General features: G+C 38.1%; 1 protein-coding gene across 6 annotated transcripts in view; it reads right to left on the reverse strand.

Annotated features, from left to right (window-relative positions):
• gabra1 (gamma-aminobutyric acid type A receptor subunit alpha1) overlaps positions 1-18,906 on the reverse strand; it is a 29,977-nt gene extending 11,071 nt beyond the window's left edge. Inside the window, exons 1-9 of one of the 6 annotated variants that reach the window (XM_056731556.1) lie at positions 18,400-18,905; positions 16,547-16,614; positions 16,351-16,452; positions 12,933-13,039; positions 10,938-11,005; positions 7,271-7,491; positions 3,566-3,648; positions 3,029-3,172; positions 2,487-2,639 (exon numbers count right to left, since the gene is read on the reverse strand). In XM_056731556.1, the coding sequence (XP_056587534.1) occupies positions 2,487-2,639; positions 3,029-3,172; positions 3,566-3,648; positions 7,271-7,491; positions 10,938-11,005; positions 12,933-13,039; positions 16,351-16,430 (856 nt within the window). In that variant the 5' untranslated portion in view covers positions 16,431-16,452; positions 16,547-16,614; positions 18,400-18,905. Of the gene's footprint in view, positions 1-2,486; positions 2,640-3,028; positions 3,173-3,565; positions 3,649-7,270; positions 7,492-10,937; positions 11,006-12,932; positions 13,040-16,350; positions 16,453-16,546; positions 16,615-17,135; positions 17,714-17,744; positions 17,903-18,179; positions 18,365-18,399 lie in introns of those variants that run through there. The other 5 variants (XM_056731558.1, XM_056731559.1, XM_056731560.1 and 2 more) reach the window with 5 other exon arrangements.
• Between the last annotated feature and the right edge of the window lie 2,490 nt (positions 18,907-21,396).

Raw genomic sequence — 21,396 nt, forward strand, 5'->3', positions numbered from 1 at the left:
CAAAATGTATTTACAAAGCATAGGTAATTTTATTTTAATTAAAAAAAATACGGTTACCTTAAGAAAATATCTGGGACGTCTTAAGAAGGAACATTCTTACGAACTTCCTGTAATTTATCTTAAAAAATATTCTATATATAAGAGTAGTCTTGTGAATCCGGCCCCAGATTCTACACACAGATCCTGCTGCCATAGAATAACAAGAAAAACAAATAAAACCTTCATTATTTAGTTATTTGTAATGCATTTTATTGTTTTTTTATTTTGGGTTTGATTTAAAGACCCTTAACAAGACAAGTGCAAAGTATTTAAACAACATATTTTCTTCATCTCTAATACATCTAAAAAATATATATTTTCAAAGTGATTTAAACACTACTAAGCTAAGCTTAGACTAAAGACTAAGCTTTATACAAGGACATGGGGTTCTACATAGCTACTGTTTGTGACAAAAATTCCTGTTTTATGTATCTCTGTGATTATCTCAATAAGCTCTCTTTTTCAGAATCAGGACTTTTTCATTTGCAAAATCCTTCAACTGCACTGAAACGTCCGTTCCCTAAAAATCGAAGCTCCCCATTTTCCCTGGCGTGACAATACTTGTAGCCTTTTAACCGAAATCGTATTAACCAACTCAATAAACGTCATGAAATGCTATAGAACTGTACATATACTGTATAAAGATGCATTTGTTGATAAATAATCAACAAATGTTGATAGTCTATTTTTGATAGTCTGATAGTCTGTTTTATTTTTAAAAAATGTTAAGAATGGGCACAAAAAATAAAGGAATCATATGGTCATTTACAAAGTCTTGATTTTGTATTTGGGTGATCTTTTAATAGGTTTAATCCTTGATTGTTCTAAAACATGCTGTTTTCACATACTGTACATTATTGCAGTATATGTCTTCACATTTCTGCCGAATGCTTGTTTTAGTTCCGCTGAAAAATGAAAGTGAGCTCAGCCATGACAACAGCATACTACTATTATGGGGGCTCCTCTTCATCTTCTCTAAAGCAGCTCTACAAGGCCTTGACCACTTTTTCAGATGTCCCTTGAGGAAGGCATTAATTGTGGGGGTTTGTGATCTCATAAACTCGTTGTAGACCCTATGAGCCGTTCGTTGTAGTTTAAAAAGATTTTTGTTAAAACTAACATAATATATCCCTTTAAAGTGAACTTTGAGATATTTTTATGTTCAAACAACAACGTTACACACTAAAAGACGTTTCAAAACAGAATATGGCAATAAGTAATTTGTCATAAATGTGTATTTGCAGATACAAGTTCGAAGGAGCAAATACATTTCTACAAGGCTGCAGTCAAGAAGGAAATTGGACACTGACAGATGCCCCTTTAAATGTTTCTCTTAGATGCCAGCATTTCTAGAGTGGCGACTCAGGAGACCTAACATGAGATATCCCCGACAAGCTGACAGAAGAAACTTGTTCTTTTCTGACAAATCTTACATAATGCATGGCACACAGATACAAAAACACTCAGACGCATAACCCTATAGGCACATTTTAAGTAAGAGCACTATTGGGCTCTTTGTAATATTAAGCATTTGTGTTTCAGCAATGGTACGCATCTCTTAAAATAACAACTAATGCAGGAAACGTCTAAAGTATTTTTGAGATAACAAGCACCAGAATTTAATTTTAAACATTTATTTCACTGTGATAGCAATATTTGAAATGGCCTTATGGCCTCAGCCATATATATGTTTACTGAATGTTTTAAATTTTATGTGATTTTAAAGAAAATAGCAAATCATAAAAAACTGGGTTTTCTCAGGCAGGTTAACAATTTAGGTTGATTTCTGAAGATAAATTAAATCCTTGGTATAAACCTGATTGGCTCCCAAGCTGTGAAATCTGACCCAAAACCTTTTTGCCTCCCTACCTAGACAGCATGTGACATTGCACTATACTGATAAAAAAGCACTTCAGCTGTGTGCAAAAACAGTAGTTCACAACAAGTAGTTCACCATGTGTGTTCTCATTACAAGTGAAAATTAGTTTTGTTGTATTTTCTTTTACAATCTCAAAATGCTCCACATTGAGTTCAATAACAAATGTATAATAAGTAATTATAAAGCAATAATTTCACAGTTTTACGAAATATCTCTATATTAGCCTAAGCTACCATGCTGATGTCAAACTCTTAAAATCAGTTGTCAATTATTTGTCTGTACACTTTAAAAAAAACTGTAAGAATAGGGCACAATATACTTTATCAATATGAAGTATTTTAGCATTAACAGAGATGTCCGTAAAATAAAGGTAAATGCCCTGGTAATTTACTGCCAGTACATTATCCATTTTTTACAGTGTAAAACATTTTATATTGGCCAATGGCCAAAAAGGATGTTCCATTTAAGTTAAGATGCTGACAAATAACAGACAGCTCACCAGGTTTTGTTAGTAAACTATGGTGTGATGGTAGAAGTACATTGATAGGAAAACTAAAAAGGCACTCACCAAATACAGTTCTGGCAGGGACAGATTCTCTGTTTAGCCAGAAAGACACCTGGGAGAGGATCACCGTCATGATACATGGCAAATACGTCTGGATGACAAAGTATCCAATTTTCCTTTTAAGGTGGAATTGTGTTTTCATGACAACGTACTCTCCTAGAAATGTGGAGAAAGAAACTTGAGTGGAACAGTTTTAAACCAAGTACCACATTTGTTAATGTTTGGTTTATTCATTTTGCACTGGTATTTTGTTATTTATTTTGTTTTGTTTAGATCTTCTACATATGTTTATGCATTTTTATTGGAAGCACAAACTGTCAATCAAAATACTTTTATTGAATGCGTTTTGTGACTGATTCATAATCCTGCCATGTTCCTATGAACAAGGTCAATCATTTTGGATCCGTGTTTGTTTTAAATGGCTAATAAAACAAGGAGCAGTATAGTAATTTGCATATCCACCAGTGAATTTATCAAATCTGGGGCAAGCTAAACTTGCTAAAATACAACCATAGAAAGTGTCATGTTAGTTTCAGAAAACGCACCAGTGCTGGACTGCACAACGCCCGAGTCAACGGTCTGTCCCATCAAATCGTACTGATTGAGACGGGAGCCATCATCAGCCACCACCACGGACTGTGCTGCCCCTCGTGTCCACACGTACACCACTTCAGCCCTTGTGTAGGCATCTAGTGCCAATAAACAAAAAACACAAAAACGATCGTCATCAGTGCAAAAGTTCAGCTGTCAGGATGGGCTTCCTAGGATCATGTACTGCGGTACATCCTCAAGCACACAAAAGATGCAGCAGACAATGAAATATTTAGAGCCTCGTGGCTTTGAGTCACAAATTTTATTCATTTGTTTTTCGTCCTTGTTCTTCCTCCGGCGCAGACGCATCTGTTCTTTGTGAGAATTGCACGATCTGGCTAAGGGCGTCCGGTTGGTCGTGTGGGCTCAGATGTGTGACGTAATGTGTCAAAGGTGATCTCTGTGCTCTGTCAACCTAAAAGCTACTTAGTGAGGAAATTTTGGGTAGGATCTGAGTTGTCATGGAAAATAGAAAAGGTTGCTTTACTTACAGCTGCCAAATTTGAGAGGGCAAGCATGGGCGTCCATCGGGAAGTCCTCTAAGTGCATGGGACATTCAGCTCTGACAGTGAGCCTAAAGGAAACAGTAGGAAATACCATATTTAGACAAATAACCATATTTACTAATTTATAATGGACCCAATTTAGATATACCCAATTTAGAGAATTGTGTGAACCAAGGGAAATATTACTTTAAATTAGACCCATTTAGAGATTTTTCAAGTCTGGAGTAAGAGAATGCATTTGATAGCTCTTGTGTTTAAATAGAAACTAGTGGAAAGTTAAGTTTGGGCTTGTTTGGGCCCAATTTAAACGGATGTGCTTTCACATATGTGTGTTCAATTTTTTACAATGGCATTTAATGCGGCTCAGCCTTGAACTGTGAGTCAGCTGATGAGTCCAAATTATGTGTTTAATGATACTAGTTATCTTGTTTGAATTAACAATGTTAAACAGGTTTTTCAATAATGGTGGATAGAGAAATTTGATTAATAATCTTTTGGTTTGAACGCATCGAAGTCCAAATAATTTATACTAAATAAATACATGGATATATTATATGCCGTTCCTTTCAAAGAATTGAATTGTATTTTTCAAAATATAATCACACAGTTTCTTTAATATTTAAAACCTATATTGTGATATTTACTGTACTGTGACATATATATATATATATATATATCATATGGTCATGCCACCCACCCTACACAGAAATGTTTCAAATGACTACCAACAGTCATTGGTACGCAAAGTCAAACAAACAGACAGACAAACGCACACACACACACACACACACACACAAACACACACACTAAAGCTTGACAGCATGATAAAGCAGTTCCCTATCGATACTTTACTCGTACTGCTTAGCAGGATGCTATGGGAAAAACTCCTTTTTCTCTGATGACTGAAGCTTTACAATAACGCAGTGAATACTGCACGGCCATTGGTGCGTGTAAAGTAAAACTTTACGCCAATGGCAGCGAAGCTGCACGGACCTATGGCGAGGGCCAAAAGGGGCGGGGCTAATGGCTATATAAGCAGACACATCGCCGTAGGGTCCTCAGATCTCTTCTCCTTCAGCGACGACTTCTTCTTCGCTAGCCGGACTGATAGCTTTGCCGTCGCCACAGAGAGAAATTTCACCGGTTCGTTTCTCTCAGGCGGAACTGCGTCCACCAGCATCTGCTGGTGACGTGGTCTGGTTTGGCGGAAGCGAATTCGAGGAAGACGACAGCATGTTGTTAGCGGCTTCAGACGGGGAGGAGCTATCGGGCTCAGTTTTTGACCTCGCCGTCTGTAGCCCCTTCGGCCACTGGTCGATTCAGGAAAAGAGACTGCACATCAACTACCTGGAAATGCAGGCAGTATGGCTGGCCCTTCGCTACTTCCTGCCGGTCTTACGGGACCGCCACGTCTTAGTCCGATCGGACAGCATGACAGTGGTGTCCTACATAAATCACCAGGGAGGCCTCTCCTCAAGACGCCTTTTTTCCCTGGTACTACGCCTCTGGGAATGGGCCCAGTCCAATCTGCGCTCACTGAGGGCAAATCATGTGCCGGGCAGACTGAACCAGGGAGCAGATATGCTATCTCGGAGCAACGTCCCTTCAGAGGAATGGACGCTTCACCCCAGGTCGGTTCAGAAAATCTGGGAAGTTTTCGGCAAGGCAGACGTCAACCTTTTTGCCTCAGAAGACAACACTCATTGCCCAACCTATTTTTTGAAGGACAAGGACGCCTTGGCCCACAGCTGGCCCAACTGGCTCCTCTATGCCTTCCCCCCGATCGCTCTTATACCACAGACGATCAGGAGAATCAAAGAATAGGTGCACACAGTGCTGTTCGTAGCCCCACTCTGGAAGAACCAGCCTTGGGTTGCGGAACTGTCTCAGCTGCTTGTAGCAGCCCCGTGGCCTATTCCCCTGAGATGGGACCTCCTCTCTCAGGCAGGCAACACCATTTGGCACCCCCAGCCAGAGCTGTGGGCTCTACACCTTTGGCCTCTCGACGGGAGCCTACGATCCTCCCCGAGAGTGTCATGAACACGATATCACAGGCTAGAGTTCCATTTACGAGACGACTCTATACCCTTAAGTGGTCTGTCTTCTCCGCCTGGTGCACAACTCGCGGCACAGACCCAGAATCCTGTGGCATATCACTAATTCTGTCCTTCCTGCAAGAGCTGTTGGATAAGGGCCGCATCAAAGGTTTCGCATCAAATTCAAGACTCTGCTCCTGGCCTACAAGACCACTACTGGTTCGGCACCACCTTATCTTAAATCGCTAATGCAGACATATGTACCCGCCAGATCCCTACGCTCTGCAAACGAACGACGTTTTGTGTTGCCATCCCATAAAGGTAAAAAATCTCTCTCGCGCGCCTTCTCCGGATCTGTTCCACCTATGTGGAATGTTCTGCCCACTGCTACAAGATCTGCAGATTCTGTAGCCATCTTTAAGAAACGCCTGAAAACACATCTCTTCCGCCAACATCTGACTGATCTGTTCTGACTCTTTTCTTCTCTACTCTTTTCTTCTCTACTCAAAAAAACAAAAAACAAAAAAAAACACACAAATGTATGAATGAATGGTTCCGTATACTGTGTTAGGCTATATGAGACTAGTCTTCTTTTTGATTGCACTTATGCTTTTGTTGTACTTATGCTGTCCTAATTGCTTCCATTATCTACCCCACTTGTAAGTCGCTTTGGATAAAAGCGTCTGCTAAATGACTAAATGTAATGTAAATGTAATGTAATGTAAATGTAAATGTAAATGTAAATATATAGGATAAAGCAATGTAAGTCGGTTTGGATAAAAGCGTCTGCCAAATGCCTTAATGTAAATGTAATGTAATGTTAATGTATCTAAATGGATAGTTGAGGCTATCGCGCTGGCATATTCTTCATTGGGCCTTCAATGCCCCACGGGAGTAAGGGCCCATTCTACTAGAGGTGTCGCCTCTTCATGGGCATGGTCTAGCGGAGTCTCCATAGCGGATATTTGTGCGGCGGCCTGCTGGGCTTCGCCTTCCACATTTACCAGATTCTACAGTCTGGACCTTCAGGCCTTACAGACCCGGGTCCTTTCTGCTTAAGACTAGACTGCCGGACCGTGGCTGCCCTCAACCACACCTGCACCTAGCACATTTTGGGACGATTAACCGGATTAAGCCACCTATTAGCTTACGATAGTAACCGAGTACGTTAATGTCATCCGCTAAGGGACATTGTTGATAAAAAATATAAACTTTCTGCTTCGTCCTAATCTTCTAATAAGCTCATTAAAGGAATGTTTTATAGCTTTTGCTCTTTTGAACTGTATGTTAGACGCCTCAAAGGTTTGTAATTTATAGCACTGCTGTTTACATACAACATATCACTAGAAGTGTTCAACTGTAAATTTGATCTTTACATCTACTCTTCTCCGCACACTATCTCCACTGAGAGCCAATGTGCAAAGATGATGGAATGTGAATTGTGTAATTTCCAGGGACCGTTCACAGGAAACCAACTGCAATTGAGATTGAAAATGGGAGCGCTAAAGGTTTGCTTTCTCCAGGAATTGGTTTAAACCAAACAGAATTTAGATTTGCCACAAAGTCACAAATGTACACTGGATTATATCAAGATTTATGACACTTACCCTTTTAAAGGAAAATAAATAGAACAGAAATGTCCAATTGCCTTCACCTCATGGTGTAGAGTAGAGTGCCCTCTTCTGTAATCCTCAAGAGTTTGTTGGGCATAGTCATATTATGGGCGACTGACTTCTTGCCGTTGTGGAAAAACGTGTCGGGGGTCCATATTTTGCTGGCCATCAGATTGTTAAGACGAAGCACTGCCATAGGACCTGTGAATTTAAGCCTCTCATCCTTCCAGCTCTGCCTGAAGAATACGTCTATGGTGTACTCCTGCAAGACGAACAACACTATTGGCAACATTGAGCTTCAGAGTCTAAGTCAATAAAATTAGGTTAGTTGTGGACCTCTATGCCTGTTTTTTTCATATAATTTAGTTATTTTTTCCAATTCACATTAATAATTCATTTAGGAATCTGGTTTTCAATGTTCAAAAGTTAATCAACACCTTTCTTAGTTTCATTTTTACAAATCATGGTTTATGAATTAGCTTCTAGTTTTCATTTTATCAGAGTTTTTGTTTACGCTCCTCAAGTTTACGTTCTAGTGGATGGGATTTAACGGCACACAATATGGATTAAGATATTAAGAAATTGATCACATTCAACACTTACTTCAATTGTGTGGTAAGAATGACTGAGACATCATGGGGTCTTGTGTCATACAGGTTTGAAATTAAATGGGGTTGAGCGAATCACAGGGTGTTAGGACTTTAATTGTATCCGTAATTACTTAGTAAATGTTAAATATAGATAAAGATATTCTCAAAGGACAAAACAATCAAAATGAAGCCAAAATATAGAGCTCTGAAAGGTTCGAAAATAGAACCATTTCACAATCTACAAAGAACCCATTCAATTAAGCACCTTTTTGTGGAACCAATAAAGTGCTACATGGTACCTTTTATAGGTCAAGCACCATTTGATTAAGGTGCTGTATAGTACCTTTAAAGATTTGTGCTATATAGCACTTAAAGTGGTTCCCCTATGATTACGAGCCAAATAACCACTTTTAGTGCTTTGCAGCTCCCTTTTTTGTGTACACAAGTGTAAGGTCTTTTGCAATAGACAGACTATCCATCCATCCATCCATTTTCTACCGCTTATCCGGGGCGGGGTCGCGGGGGCAGCAGTCTAAGCAGGGATGCCCAGACTTCCCTCTCCCTAGACACTTCCTCCAGCTCTTCCGGGGGGCACCGAGGCGTTCCCAGGCCAGCCGGGAGACATAGTCCCTCCAGCGTGTCCTAGGTGTTCCCGGGGTCTCCTCCCGGTGGGACATGCCCGGAACACCTTCCCGGGAAGACGTCCAGGGGGCATCCGAAAAAGATGCCCGAGCCACCTCAGCTGCCCCTCTCGATGGGAAGGAGCAGCGGATCTACTCTGAGCTCCTCCCGAGTGACCGAGCTTCTCACCCTATCTCTAAGCAATCGCCCAGCCACCCTGCGGAGAAGGCTCATTTCGCCCACCTGTATCCGGGATCTTGTACTTTAGGTCATGACCCATAGCTCATGACCATAGGTGAGAGTAAGAACGTAGATTGAAAGGTAAATTGAGAGCTTCGCCTTGCGGTTCAGCTCCTTCTTCACCACGACAGACGGTTACAGCGACCGCATTACTGCAGAAGCTGCACCGATCCGTCTGTCAATCTCCTGTTCCCTCACTCGTGAACTTCAATCCTTCCCTCACTCGTGAACCTCAATCCTTCCCTCACTCGTGAACAAGACCCCCTGATACTTGAACTCCTCCACTTGAGGCAGGGACTCTCCACCCACTTGAAATGGGCAAGCCACCCTTTTCCGACTGAGACAGACTAAATAAATAAAACATCCCTTCTTAACACCTAATTATGCCTTCTTATGAATTTGTTTTGATGTAGACATGTTTAAAAAAAATTGAATGTATTCATTTCATGGGGTGTCATTAAGATTCTTAAATGTAGGTGAACGTTAACTTGAGAAGCATAAACGAAAAAGAAAACACTAGCTGGGAATTCATTAACCATAATTTAAAAAAAAATGTTAAGAAAGAAAAAGGTTTTTCTTCTTTCTCTTTATTTGTTTCATTACCATTACAGAGGCTGAGAAAGGCTACTTCTTACATTACGCATGTGCAATTTTTTCTTTATATAACCTGTTTTTTGGTCAATAAATCTGAGGGTCCTAATTAAGACTTATAGCTGTAGGGTAGCTCTTGTATCCTTGCAGTAATTTGAGTTAAACCGCAGTCGTGAGAGCTTGTTGAAGCATCGGCAGCCATAATTAGCAGCATGAATCATTCTAACAACTACTGATTGTCAAAGCTGCAAGCGTTTTTTCATTTTTACATGATCATCCATCATGACACAGAAGGGGGAGATGCAGCCACATGGGACTCACATAACTAGCTGAATAAAACGTAAAGAGGGCAAAATAGAGCCAAACAGCAGCATTTCAATGGCTGTTTATTTAATAAAACAAGAGGAATGTTATAATTGGGTTATAACTGGAAATATAATTATTCAATTGAATTCAACACAGACAGTCTATTACAATTAATTCCATATATTAAGAAAAATATGTTATTGTGTGTTCCTGTAGCTCAACTGGTAAAGCATTGCGTTAGTAATTCATAGGTCCAGTTTAATCACATATTGATTAATAAAATAAATATGTGTAGATTGAATAAACTAAAATCTGTCTGCTAAAATACATAAAAGTTTAGTGTATAATTTCTGTGCTGCCACACTATAGCTTTCCCACCAGATAATCCACACTGGATGTGGCATGGCGTGACGCGACAGCACACGACAAACTCATTAAAAATTATCGTGCCCCTTGCGTCTGGTGTAAGATTGGCATACTCTCTGCACATTAACAGCAAAAAATTCATTTTGAAATGACACACTTCACATTTAACACCTTTAATACTATAATTTTATAGCATGGGGCTGTTAAATGCTTCAATCTGATTAATTGACAAACGTTCTGGGTATGCATTAACTTTCAGTAAATTCACAGCTATGAAGGTGTTCCAGGTCTGCCGACATTACAGTTCCATATCACTTCGCCAAGTTTAAATAACAGAAACGGAAACGCATGCACAGTTTTGTTTCAATAAACAATATAGAGATACATGTATTGAAATCGAAAAAATAATAATGGAAAAACAAAATGCATGAATAAACACTGGTTTGTTTTCCTCTTCATGCTGCTTATAGCTGATAACAAATATATTTTGATAGACCTACTCTTTCAAAAGTTTGTGCGATGTTCTGTACTAGTGGTGATACAAACAATACAAGGCATAAATATTAATATTATCACTGGCTTTTGACTAGGTGTCTCGCTCTCTCTCTATTTCGCTCACTCATTCATTGACTCACTCACACGACATAGGAGTGGCTCAAGCCTGCTAGTCTGTTCGCTCTAATGGACGCTTGAAATGAGAAAGTAGTCATACCCTCAACTTCATTTTAAAGACGATAACATGACAAACGTTGAAATTAAACATTTGAACAATGTCTTGTGGATGTGTGGTATAAGCGAAATAAGTGAATCGGGTCAGTTCAATTATTTGAAAGTTAATGCACACCCCGAGGTAGTAATGTGGCCACAACGAAAAAAAATTATGTTTGGATCAAACAGAAAAAAATTGTTAACCATGAAAGTTACTTGTCTGAGCAACTGACAAAAAGGAGACAGAAAGCAAGTGACATTTGCAAATGTTGAATAGAAGTTTTACCATGTCATGGTCTGACACCGGTCCAATGCTTGTCACGAAAATGTCAGTCTTCACTTCGGTAACACGCTCTGTCAAAGCAGGAAATTCAAAGTTTGAGTGTCAATTAGTGATAGTCATTTACTTTAAATTCTTTGTCCCAAGAAGTATCAATAAGGCTCAGTTGTACATCCCCTTCCCACTAAAATGGCACAGACTCTCATTCTGCCATCACAACATTTCATGATTACACGAAGTTACTCAAGTAGAATTAAAAATTCCAGATTTTAGTCAGTGAACCTCTTTTTTTTTGTCTTTGACACATAAAAGGGTGTCTGGTGTGTTAATATGCTGTATTTGTTAATGCATGATGTTAATTTATTTGACTTTCTGTGAGGTAGAATGGAAATTTTGGTGTCTCTATTCATTCCTTATACTTTTTGTTCACCCCAGTGTTATCACATATAATCTGTCAAGAACGGATCAATAATCTGGGCTAACCAACCCAAAAACTCATAATTTACTCACACCCAAGTATATTACTTCCTTTTTTTGGGAAAAAATAAACACACACTTTCTTTTCTTTTGTGTAAAATATCCCTCAATAGACAGTATATCAATATGTACATTATATGGACAAAAGTTTTGAACATGATTCATTTCCGTGAGCTCATATCTAAATGTTACAGCGTGCAGAGAATTCTAGAAAGTTGTGAACTTCTAACTTAATAGCAATAGTTTGGGCAGGGCCTTTTTAGATTCCAACACTACAATGCCCCTGTGCACAAAGCAAGATTTAAAAGAAATGATTGATTCAGACTAGTTTGCAAGAACTTCACTGGTCTGCGTAAAGCCCAGACCTGAACCCAGCTGAACACCTTCGGTATGACTTGGGGGCATTTAGACAAACAATCATCACTGACTTTAGACGATCATTTCAAGGCAGGAAAAAGGCCCTTCCAAAACTGTTACAAAAGACATGGAAAAATATTTTTTTGATATGGTATTGTGAGGTAAAGTATTAATATTTGTTTTGATTGGAATTACTGGAATAGGTCACATATCTACGAAGAAGCTATCCCAATACGTTTGTCCATAGAGTATATGTAGGCTAAATGAAGTGACAGATATTAATAAAGTTTTCAACTGAAAAGGATATCAAAAATGTGTCTGGGATAGCATGAGAGTGCCTAAATTATAAAAAAATAATCTTTTTAGGTAAGCTATTGTTTTAACTTCTATAATATAATTACAGTGTTTTGAACAAATTATGTTATACAGGAAAAACTGCCTGTGCAGCACAGAATGTTAACTGATGTTGACTGAAGTTGTTAGTCAACATCGTTTGCTTCTTTGACATGTTGTCACATTGGAGGCACCAAGGTAATGTGTGTAAGGTCAAACACACACAAGGAACATTACAAATAGTACATCGTATGTGAATAGAGTTTTTTGCCAGCTCAATGAATCATGAAGTTCTCTTCAAAACTAATTCATGTCAGAAGTTAAATTATCTGCATTGATGTGAAAAACAATGTTCTCATGATGTGCTTTTAATTATAACAAACCTGCTGCATACAACTGCCATCATGCTATTTTACCTGCACTGCATTATTTATTCATTAAACAAGTTATTTTTGCCAGACAATATAAAAATCTTTTGGAAACCCATTACCACCAAAAGTAAATCTGAATAATGTGCTTTATTACTGTAAACTCAGGACATTATGGGTGCCTTAAATTAAAAACATGCGTAACAAAATGAATTCCAACGTGTTTATGACATTTTACTGAAAAACTGAAGGGGAAAGAAGGGGAAACTGGCTAAACACGTCCATCCTCATTTGCTTCAAAGTTTTAAAATGTCAACCTCTTACAAAGAAAGATTGTCAATTTTGATTATTGATCTATTATACTTATATTACATTACAAAACATTAACTTAAAGATGAAAAATTTGATGTAAATCCAGGCTGAGCAAATGCTTGAAGCAAATCATTAGAGAAACTTTTGTTCCTACCTCCAAGGCCGGGCCTCAGACGGTTGTCATAGCCATCGAGGAGGCTGTCCAGAATCTTGGTGAAAACTGTGGTGTTGTCTTTCTGCTCATCTGTATTCTGATTGGAGCTGACAATTCAAAACATCAGAGGCTTTACTCGCAGCGCGACAAATGCAGTGATCAACAGTGATGAGCAGAACAACACCCTGATGTGTAAGTCGGTGTGGCTCAGATATGTTCTGCATATGCAATGTTGGCCTGAAGATAACCTCATGGAATGTCTTGTTTTTAACAACAAAAGGATTATACACCAGGTCAATGTTTTAATAATTAGCTAAAACACTCCTTTAGACAGAAATAGCCATTAAGATATTTACACCTTTGACAAAATAAAAAAGCTCTATGTTAAAATTTTGGCTAAATAAATATTTCACACTGAAGAATAACACCAAAACATGATCATAAATTGCAAAACAATGTTATAAAAGCAACAGTTCGGAGAGATGGAGGCTAATTTCTTGTCCTTTAAAAACAATAAGCGCCATTCATACATAATAGTTTGTTTTGTGGTAATCTCTGCATTCTTTTCGCCCCAGCAGGTACTGAACCACAAGAGTAAATAAATGTTGTTTACTGAACCACTGAATAAATGTTGTTTGGTGTTTTGTGCTTGGAATGAAAACAGATTTCAATGGGAAGATGATGTTATTGTGATTAATAAGTGGATGGGGGTGTTTTCAAATAATGAAAGATGGAGAGCATGCTAAAGACAAATGAGAGAGACATCAATTAGAACACAATATGAGTTATTGTGCATTTGGTGTCTCATATCTACCATGTTATTGTATCTAACTCCACAAACTATGACTCTCCCCCTAAACCAACATTGGCGAATGAAAACTTTATTGAAAGCAGCTGAATATTGCCAATTGATATATGTATATTCCCCAGTACCAGGAGTGTCAATGGCCGTGTCTCAATCAGCTCCCCTGTTCAGTAGTCAGGGCACTGACCAGGGAGTCAGCCATTTTAAGGACTGTCTCATTCGCAAAATTCTTCCAATGCTCTGAAACAGTCGTTCCCTAAAAATTCCCCATATGCACCACAAAAATCCTTGAATCACATCATTCACGTGACAAGTTTTGAAGATGTTTAAATGAAATTGCAGGAGCCAACTCAATGAACTTTATGAAACACAATAGAACTTTTAAAAAGACAAAAGCTTATTTAATGCTATGTATAAACAATCATTGCTAGACAGGTAGGCATCATAATTTACTTATCAATTTAATTTAATAATCGACCAAATTTGTGCACATATATGTAACAAATAAGGAAAGTGTTTCTCATATTTACTTTCACCAGTTTGTAAAAAATTAAGTCAGAGAGATGTCGGTTTTGCCAGTTGTTGATTAATGCCATCTGTGAAGAATCACAATGCGCTAAAGCAGTCACGTCACAGGAAAATAACTGAACGGTGTCCCAATGTGAAGTGAGCCAGTGTACACGATATACTGTGTCATAACCTCGGGAACAAAGGAGCTGATTGAGACACAGGAAATGTACGTGTTCATTTTAATCAGTCTTTACGTTTCCAGGAAGCAATTTTTTAGCAAACAAAATCATTAGGGTCTAGAAGTCTGGGACATTGCAAATCTAGGATTTAAAGGAAGGATTCAGAACGGTTAACAATACAGCAAGCTAGCACTTAGCAAAATATCCCACCTTTGTTTCACGACACACTAGAAATGATTTTACGAAAATGTTGGGGTATTGTGCTTAAAATGGTTTGATCCAAGGGAACAAACATCCTGATAAAATATATGTACGGACTGAATACACTGTAAGTTTTTATTCATGCTTTTTTCTGTGGCTCAGTGGTCAGAGGATATGGTCATTAAAAAAGTATTCTACAAAGCATTGTAAGTCGCTTTGGATAAAACCGTCTGCCAAATGCACAAATGTAAATCTAAGTTCTCTGTTAAATGCATAAATGCAAATGTAGGATGTGAAAAGACTTTTAACCAGCATTACAATTTTTTTTCTAAAAACAAGTGCCTACCCTGTTTAATCTTATTTAAATGTTATTGTGTAAAAATATGTTTTACTATTTGTAGGTTAACAAACGAATAAGACAATTAAAAACTGCCTTAAAACCTCAAATCATCAACTACCAAGATGGATGAGCAGGTTAACCACACTTGTGAAGTCCATGCCAATATGACTTGGTAAACTGCAAAAGCAAAAGTGGGTCATAGCAAATTCTAAGATAATATAATGAATTTGTCTAAAATTTGCATTTAATTACAAAACTGCAAAATCAAGTGTGGTAGTGGTCTAAAACTTCCTGACCCAGATAACAACAGACTGTCAACAAATACCACTATGTGAAAAATAAAATGAGGAGAATTCTTCCACCCTTCCCCCATCTGCACCAATAGACATACACGCATGCACACGCGAGCGACACAGAAAAGGGGTCATGAGGAAAAATGTAGTCTCATACATTACGCATGCATGCCAGTGCAACACTCACAGCACGGCGGTAATGTCAGGCTGACCTAAAATTCCATCTTGACTAATAAACAGGAGAACGCCGACCCAGCTCAGAGGCATTTATTTAGGAAAAATTTAAATCGCAGCAGCCACAGAATATACTTTGGTAGGTTTGAGGGTGAAAAAGAATGAAAGCACAGTGATAGATGCATAATATACCGCAAAATACTTCTGCTTATAAATAGCACAAAGATCCCCATTAAACATTGTACACTAACCCCATCTACAGGTCATCTGAACAGCAACATTGTACAATGTTGTCCAGCATCATGGTGCCGTGGGGTTTCGGCTGTCACGCAGCACAGCGCACAAACTAGACCATATATGCCTGTGCCATTTTCTAGCCTTGATATAAACCATATATGAGAATGTCAATATTATTCTGATTCTCAGCTATCCAAATGGCTGTTGTAATCACAATTCATCAAAATAAATTAACAATTGTCTTACTGAAACACCCCTCTTCACAATTCAGTATAAATAGTGTTGATATGTTAATAGTTAACATGCAGTCAATGTTACATATCACATTCCGAATGATAAATTGTAAATGACCGAGCAAGATATATTGTTTTTGAAGACACATACTTTACGGCAGTTACAAATTGACATGTAAACTGCTTATATTTTCTTACAAGCCTAGCTTTTTATCTACGATATTAAGAGAACCATTATTTGTGTGTTTGTTCAGGTCATAAAATGAATCTAGTTATGCTAATCGCTTACATGTGATATACATACATTGACACTTAAGGTCTTCATTTTATATATACAAACGAATATCATCTTGAGCCAATTAGTGCTGTTCATAAAGAGTACAGTATATGACAATCATTCTGATATCTAATGAAAATATTTACCATTTACAGATGATTAAACATACCTTTTTCCGGCCAGTGCATTAGTCACCAGTAAACAGGCCCAAATCCACAGGCAAGCCACTCCTCTTCCACCCCACATCATTCCCCCAATTGATGAATCCTCACTAAATAGGAGAAAACTCAGAGATTATCAAATATCTACATGATGTGTAGAGTTCATGTGTGCATTTAATATTTTAAAAGAATAGACAGGTTTACCTCACAGTTCAGGCTTTATTTAAAGCTAAGAGTTTTCCCACAGGAACTAACTAGAGTAAAGCTGGAGTCTAGGTCGAAAGAAATGACCAACAATTACTATACATGTGGAAAAACTGATATGGTTGTGATTAGAGGGGACATATAAACAACAATATTTAATAAGACAGTTTAGAATCAATATCTGTCTAGAAGATATATGTAACTTCAGACATGCATTAGGATGGCATTGATAGTTGTTAGCTGATTCTGAGCCCAATCTGAGATACAGCCCACAGCCCATTTAATCATCTGTATATGAAGCAAAACCCTAGCTCACTTTAACATGTATATATTACTTCACACACAAATGAACACATTTCACCTATCCTCTTTTGCTTTTAGAAACTATTCAATGTGCGTATAGACTAAAAGAGCGAGAGAATACTGTGCTCTCTAAAGCTCATAATACAGCTGTATTAACACTATAGCTATACGAATGACCATCAATAACACCATAAGATAAAAATAACTGTTACATGATAATAACATCATGACAGTCACCAGTATAAGAAAAAAAACACAAGACTCCGCAATCACAATGTACACTTACCTCTGTTAGGACACTAGCGCTAATATAAGGCTGTGCAACAGCGTGTTATAAAACAACAACAATTTACGCAAAGTGTGCGTTATCTCGGTCGAGTATCTGGCACTAACACATTAACGCAAATCATTAAGCACGCAATCTGCGATCTAATCCTTCGTTAAACGTCGTCAAAATGATTCACAGCTCTGAGTGAAAATGTGATCGCCCACCGAGACACTCTTGTTAATGCCAAAATTCCGAATGGGCAAATTCACATACTTTACATATACTATGCTGCCGTTATATTTTTAAATTAGTGCATGACTATCGCAGGCATCGGGTTTGTTCCTAAACATTTGCAGTAATTCAATTGGCGTAATTAGGTACGCAAATCGTGCATTGTCATCTCCAAGTTCAGCCTCCATCAAAACATCACAGCAATCATGCATGCGAGGATCATTATGCATTTAACGCATCCTCATCAGTGTAACAAAAAAAAGGGACAGAAGTTCGTAATAATCCATTTTAGATTTCCCGTTGTACCTGTGGTTCGCCTCCCCAGCCCCCATTTTTACAAATTCCAAAACACAAGCATCAAATCATCTATAGATCTATCTATCTATGTGCACTTACAGCGAAAAATCCTTATCGTTAAACTTTTGCAAACGGCTTTTCTGTTCGGGTGCGAGAAGATGCTCTGAGATGTGAACTGTGCTGAATTTGATTTGGAGGCTGCTGCTGCTGGTGATGATGATGCTGAGCGCCCGCAACTCTCGCGCACTCTTCATCGAAACTCTCTTTCCAGTTTACAGCAAATTGGTTATCTACCAACCTCTAATCCACAAGAAACGCCGATACTGCGGCTGAATCGGGTTTTAGTTTAGGCGAACAATCGTGCTGTTACCCTTGAATGTGAAATTAGATCACTTCAGTCCACGGCGATTTGTATTATAGAATGGAAGGTGGCACCAATCTCTCATCGAAAGACCAATCCGCCCAATTTTTCATATACTTGCACTGCTGTCGACTTAATCTGTATTCTCTGACTGGGAAATCAAATCCTCTTACATTTAGCCCCGGATCTCGTCTCTTTCGAGCGCTCTTCTATTGCGTCGGTCTTGCATTTGATGCTTTGCAATTCAATCCGCATCGTACTCATCACAGTAAACGTGCTATGAATTGTGGCAGCGACATTGCCACCGCGTATAAAGCATATCATCGATGCATGCAACAATGTGCGTAATGCATGCGCATGCATGTAATGAAGTGGCATGCATTCATCTCTTACCAAAAAAACCGACGACACGAGTCCTTCCCAAAAATCACCTTGAAGCAGTCTTTACAAAGCCCTCTCCTCAATGAGTCATCGCCTGGAATATTGCACAGCTATTTTTTGCAATCAAAGGCTTAAGAAAGAGCCGCAGTCCTTACAGCGCATCTGCAGAGAAGCTTTAAAGATTCCGTGTTTTTTTTCTGATCATTTGCGTAGCGAAGCACACAAACTCAAAGATGAAGGGGGTTTTAACGTGACATTAACGAGGAAAATTGCGCAGCTTTATAAAATCACTGGCGTTATTAAAGGCCATGACCATCGATTTCTGCCTGTCGGGAGTTAGGAGCTGCTGGACAGATCTGACACATTAGGTTGGGTTTGATTCACAATCCGCAGCGTATTCGTGTGCATGCACCCATGTGGGCTTTCGCGCACGCCTGAGATTGAACAATACATGACGAGAACAGTAATGAGATGCTGTGTCTCTCGCGATCACGTCAGTGTAGTTTAACTCTGACCTGATGCAACAGCTGCAACACCAAGTTTCCCTCTGTGCGTGTGATTCTACATTGCCGTGTATTTTGTGTTCACCCTGTACCCTGCAAGTGGATGTTGACAAGAACCTGGGAAAATAAGTCAGATCTCGCGCATCATTGCACGTTTTGCACGTGACCGTGCAGACATTTCCGTGTCACGAAAGTTTATATTTGCCTAGACATAGTCTGTCTCAAGTGTCTTAATACAGAACACTTTTTACCCTTTATTTTATCGGTAACTCATAAAGGATTCACATTTATAGAATGATATTTATTTTCATGCATGATTTTTATGACATTCTTCGTGTCATTTCAGCACCATGGACAGGCACGAGACTGCAGACATCTTTAAAAACGCACGAGCTGTCCTAGCAAACACGTTCGCTCAGCTGTTATGTGGAATATGATACGATTAGCCACAAGTATTTTTTACCCTTTTTTAATGCAATGGAGGCATTTCGACAGTGAGTATTATCTAACAATATGCAAGACACCAATGCAATATGCGCACAAAATGCTTTACAATAGAGCGTAAGAGATGTGAAGAACGTTTTGTTTCACAAAAGGTTCTTTGTGGCAAAAAAGGTTGAGATTATGAAAAGAAAGAAATGGTTTTTTAAAGAACCCTTGGCTGAATGGGTCTTCTATGGCATCGCCGTGAAGAACCTTTTAAGCACATAAAACTAGACGTTGTGTTAGGGTGACAGCACTCTTATGTTTCTGACCCTTATTTATGTGTTTTTATCATTAACAAGGGTCAACTTGTTAAAATTAATTAAATACATTATTAAAATGAACTAAAACAATACGTATACAACATTCATTAATATAAAGTACAAGGTTTAGGCATTGTAATTTGTATTAAATTCAACTGAAGCAATTTGTGAATATCAAATATAGTTTATATGCAACAAGGTTACAAGAATGAACAATTGTTTTTGTATGAACTAAGATAAATAAAGATAACTAAATGTTATTAAATTATACAGATCAACTCAATGTTAGCTAATGCACTGTTCTGAATGCTATTAAATGAGACCCTTATTGTAAACTGCATGCACTTGTATCTTATTTCATTTTTAGTTGTAAACGTATATAGATTAGTTGTTAAAGTGCAATTCTATGTAGGCTCACAAGGTTTTCTGTACTGTACATTCATGTCTCACTCTATGGAACATACCTATGAACAGTAGGCCTATACAGTATGACAGGCTTTTCAGAAAAGAGACAATATAAAAATGCGTAAAAAAGCGAATAAAATGTCAAAATTAATCAAAATTGATCACATTTTGGGCTTTTGTTTTACTTGAGTATAATAAATGGGTGCATTGCAGTAGTTAGGTATTACATGAACTGTATCAATGTTTGTTCTAACACTTTTAGAGAACATAATGTAAGTCAAGAGTCTATAAGCTGCCACAATATACGTTTATATAAGCTTTAAATTTCCCTTTGAATATGGTCACACAAACATAGCTAAACTACGTGTATTTTTATTAATTATACCTCTCAAATTCTTATTTCTGTATAAAAAAATGAATGGCTGCATAATAACCCACTTCATTTACTTCTGTCTGGGCAAACCTTTGACTTTTATGGTATGAATAACTACTAATTAATGTCTCACAAATGTAAAGTAAAGTGCCATTTAACATTTTATTTTGCTCAAATGCAGCCTCATGTACATTGTTTTTTGATCAAAATCAACATATTTTACAAGTCACAACCAGCAGCGGTAAGGTTTAAAAAAACAATTTGCCAATAAAAAATCTGAACAATTCTCAAGGAAGTCCTGATGTTTCAGTGGTATACAATGTAAAGCAAACTGGCAGGCTTTGCTTCTAGAGGAAAGGAGAAAGTTTGAGCCGTTTATATAACAGTGATTAAAAGCTTGGGATTTAGTAAACCCCTGCCCACATTAATACTTTACTGGCCATCTGTTGTTTGCATTTTTACATTTAATATACAGTAGTTTACATGTTTTATTTCTGAAACAGTTCACAGAATAAATAAACAACTAAATTGCTTCATAAACAATATTTTTGATTAATAACAAATTTCAGCTTGTTTATGAGAAAACAAAAATGTTCAAAAAACATGTCACCGCATTTGTCCTGCCAGTTGACAGAAGCTGTCACCCCATGCATAAAATAAGCAGACAGAGATAGATTTCAGATTCTTCACACCTGTAAATGAAATGCTGGAAGAGGTGACATAATCAACGCTTGTTCGCATTCAAGACTGCCACACTTTCCACTATTCTGGGAGAACCGACAACAAGGCTTCAAGGTTTCTGAAGTGCAGACAAATCACAGATAATCACATGGCATCATGGAAAGTGTCAACAGGTACTCCTAAGTTTCAACCATGCATGAACCTGTGAATGGCATCACTAAGATGGCAACACAAAATTCATTCTGAAAGAAGGCAGAGACAGATGATGAAACACTGTATCCATTTTTGCTGCATAGATGGA

This window comes from Triplophysa dalaica, chromosome 19 (assembly GCF_015846415.1).
Source record: "Triplophysa dalaica isolate WHDGS20190420 chromosome 19, ASM1584641v1, whole genome shotgun sequence".
In the NCBI taxonomy this organism is placed as follows: Eukaryota; Metazoa; Chordata; class Actinopteri; order Cypriniformes; family Nemacheilidae; genus Triplophysa; species Triplophysa dalaica.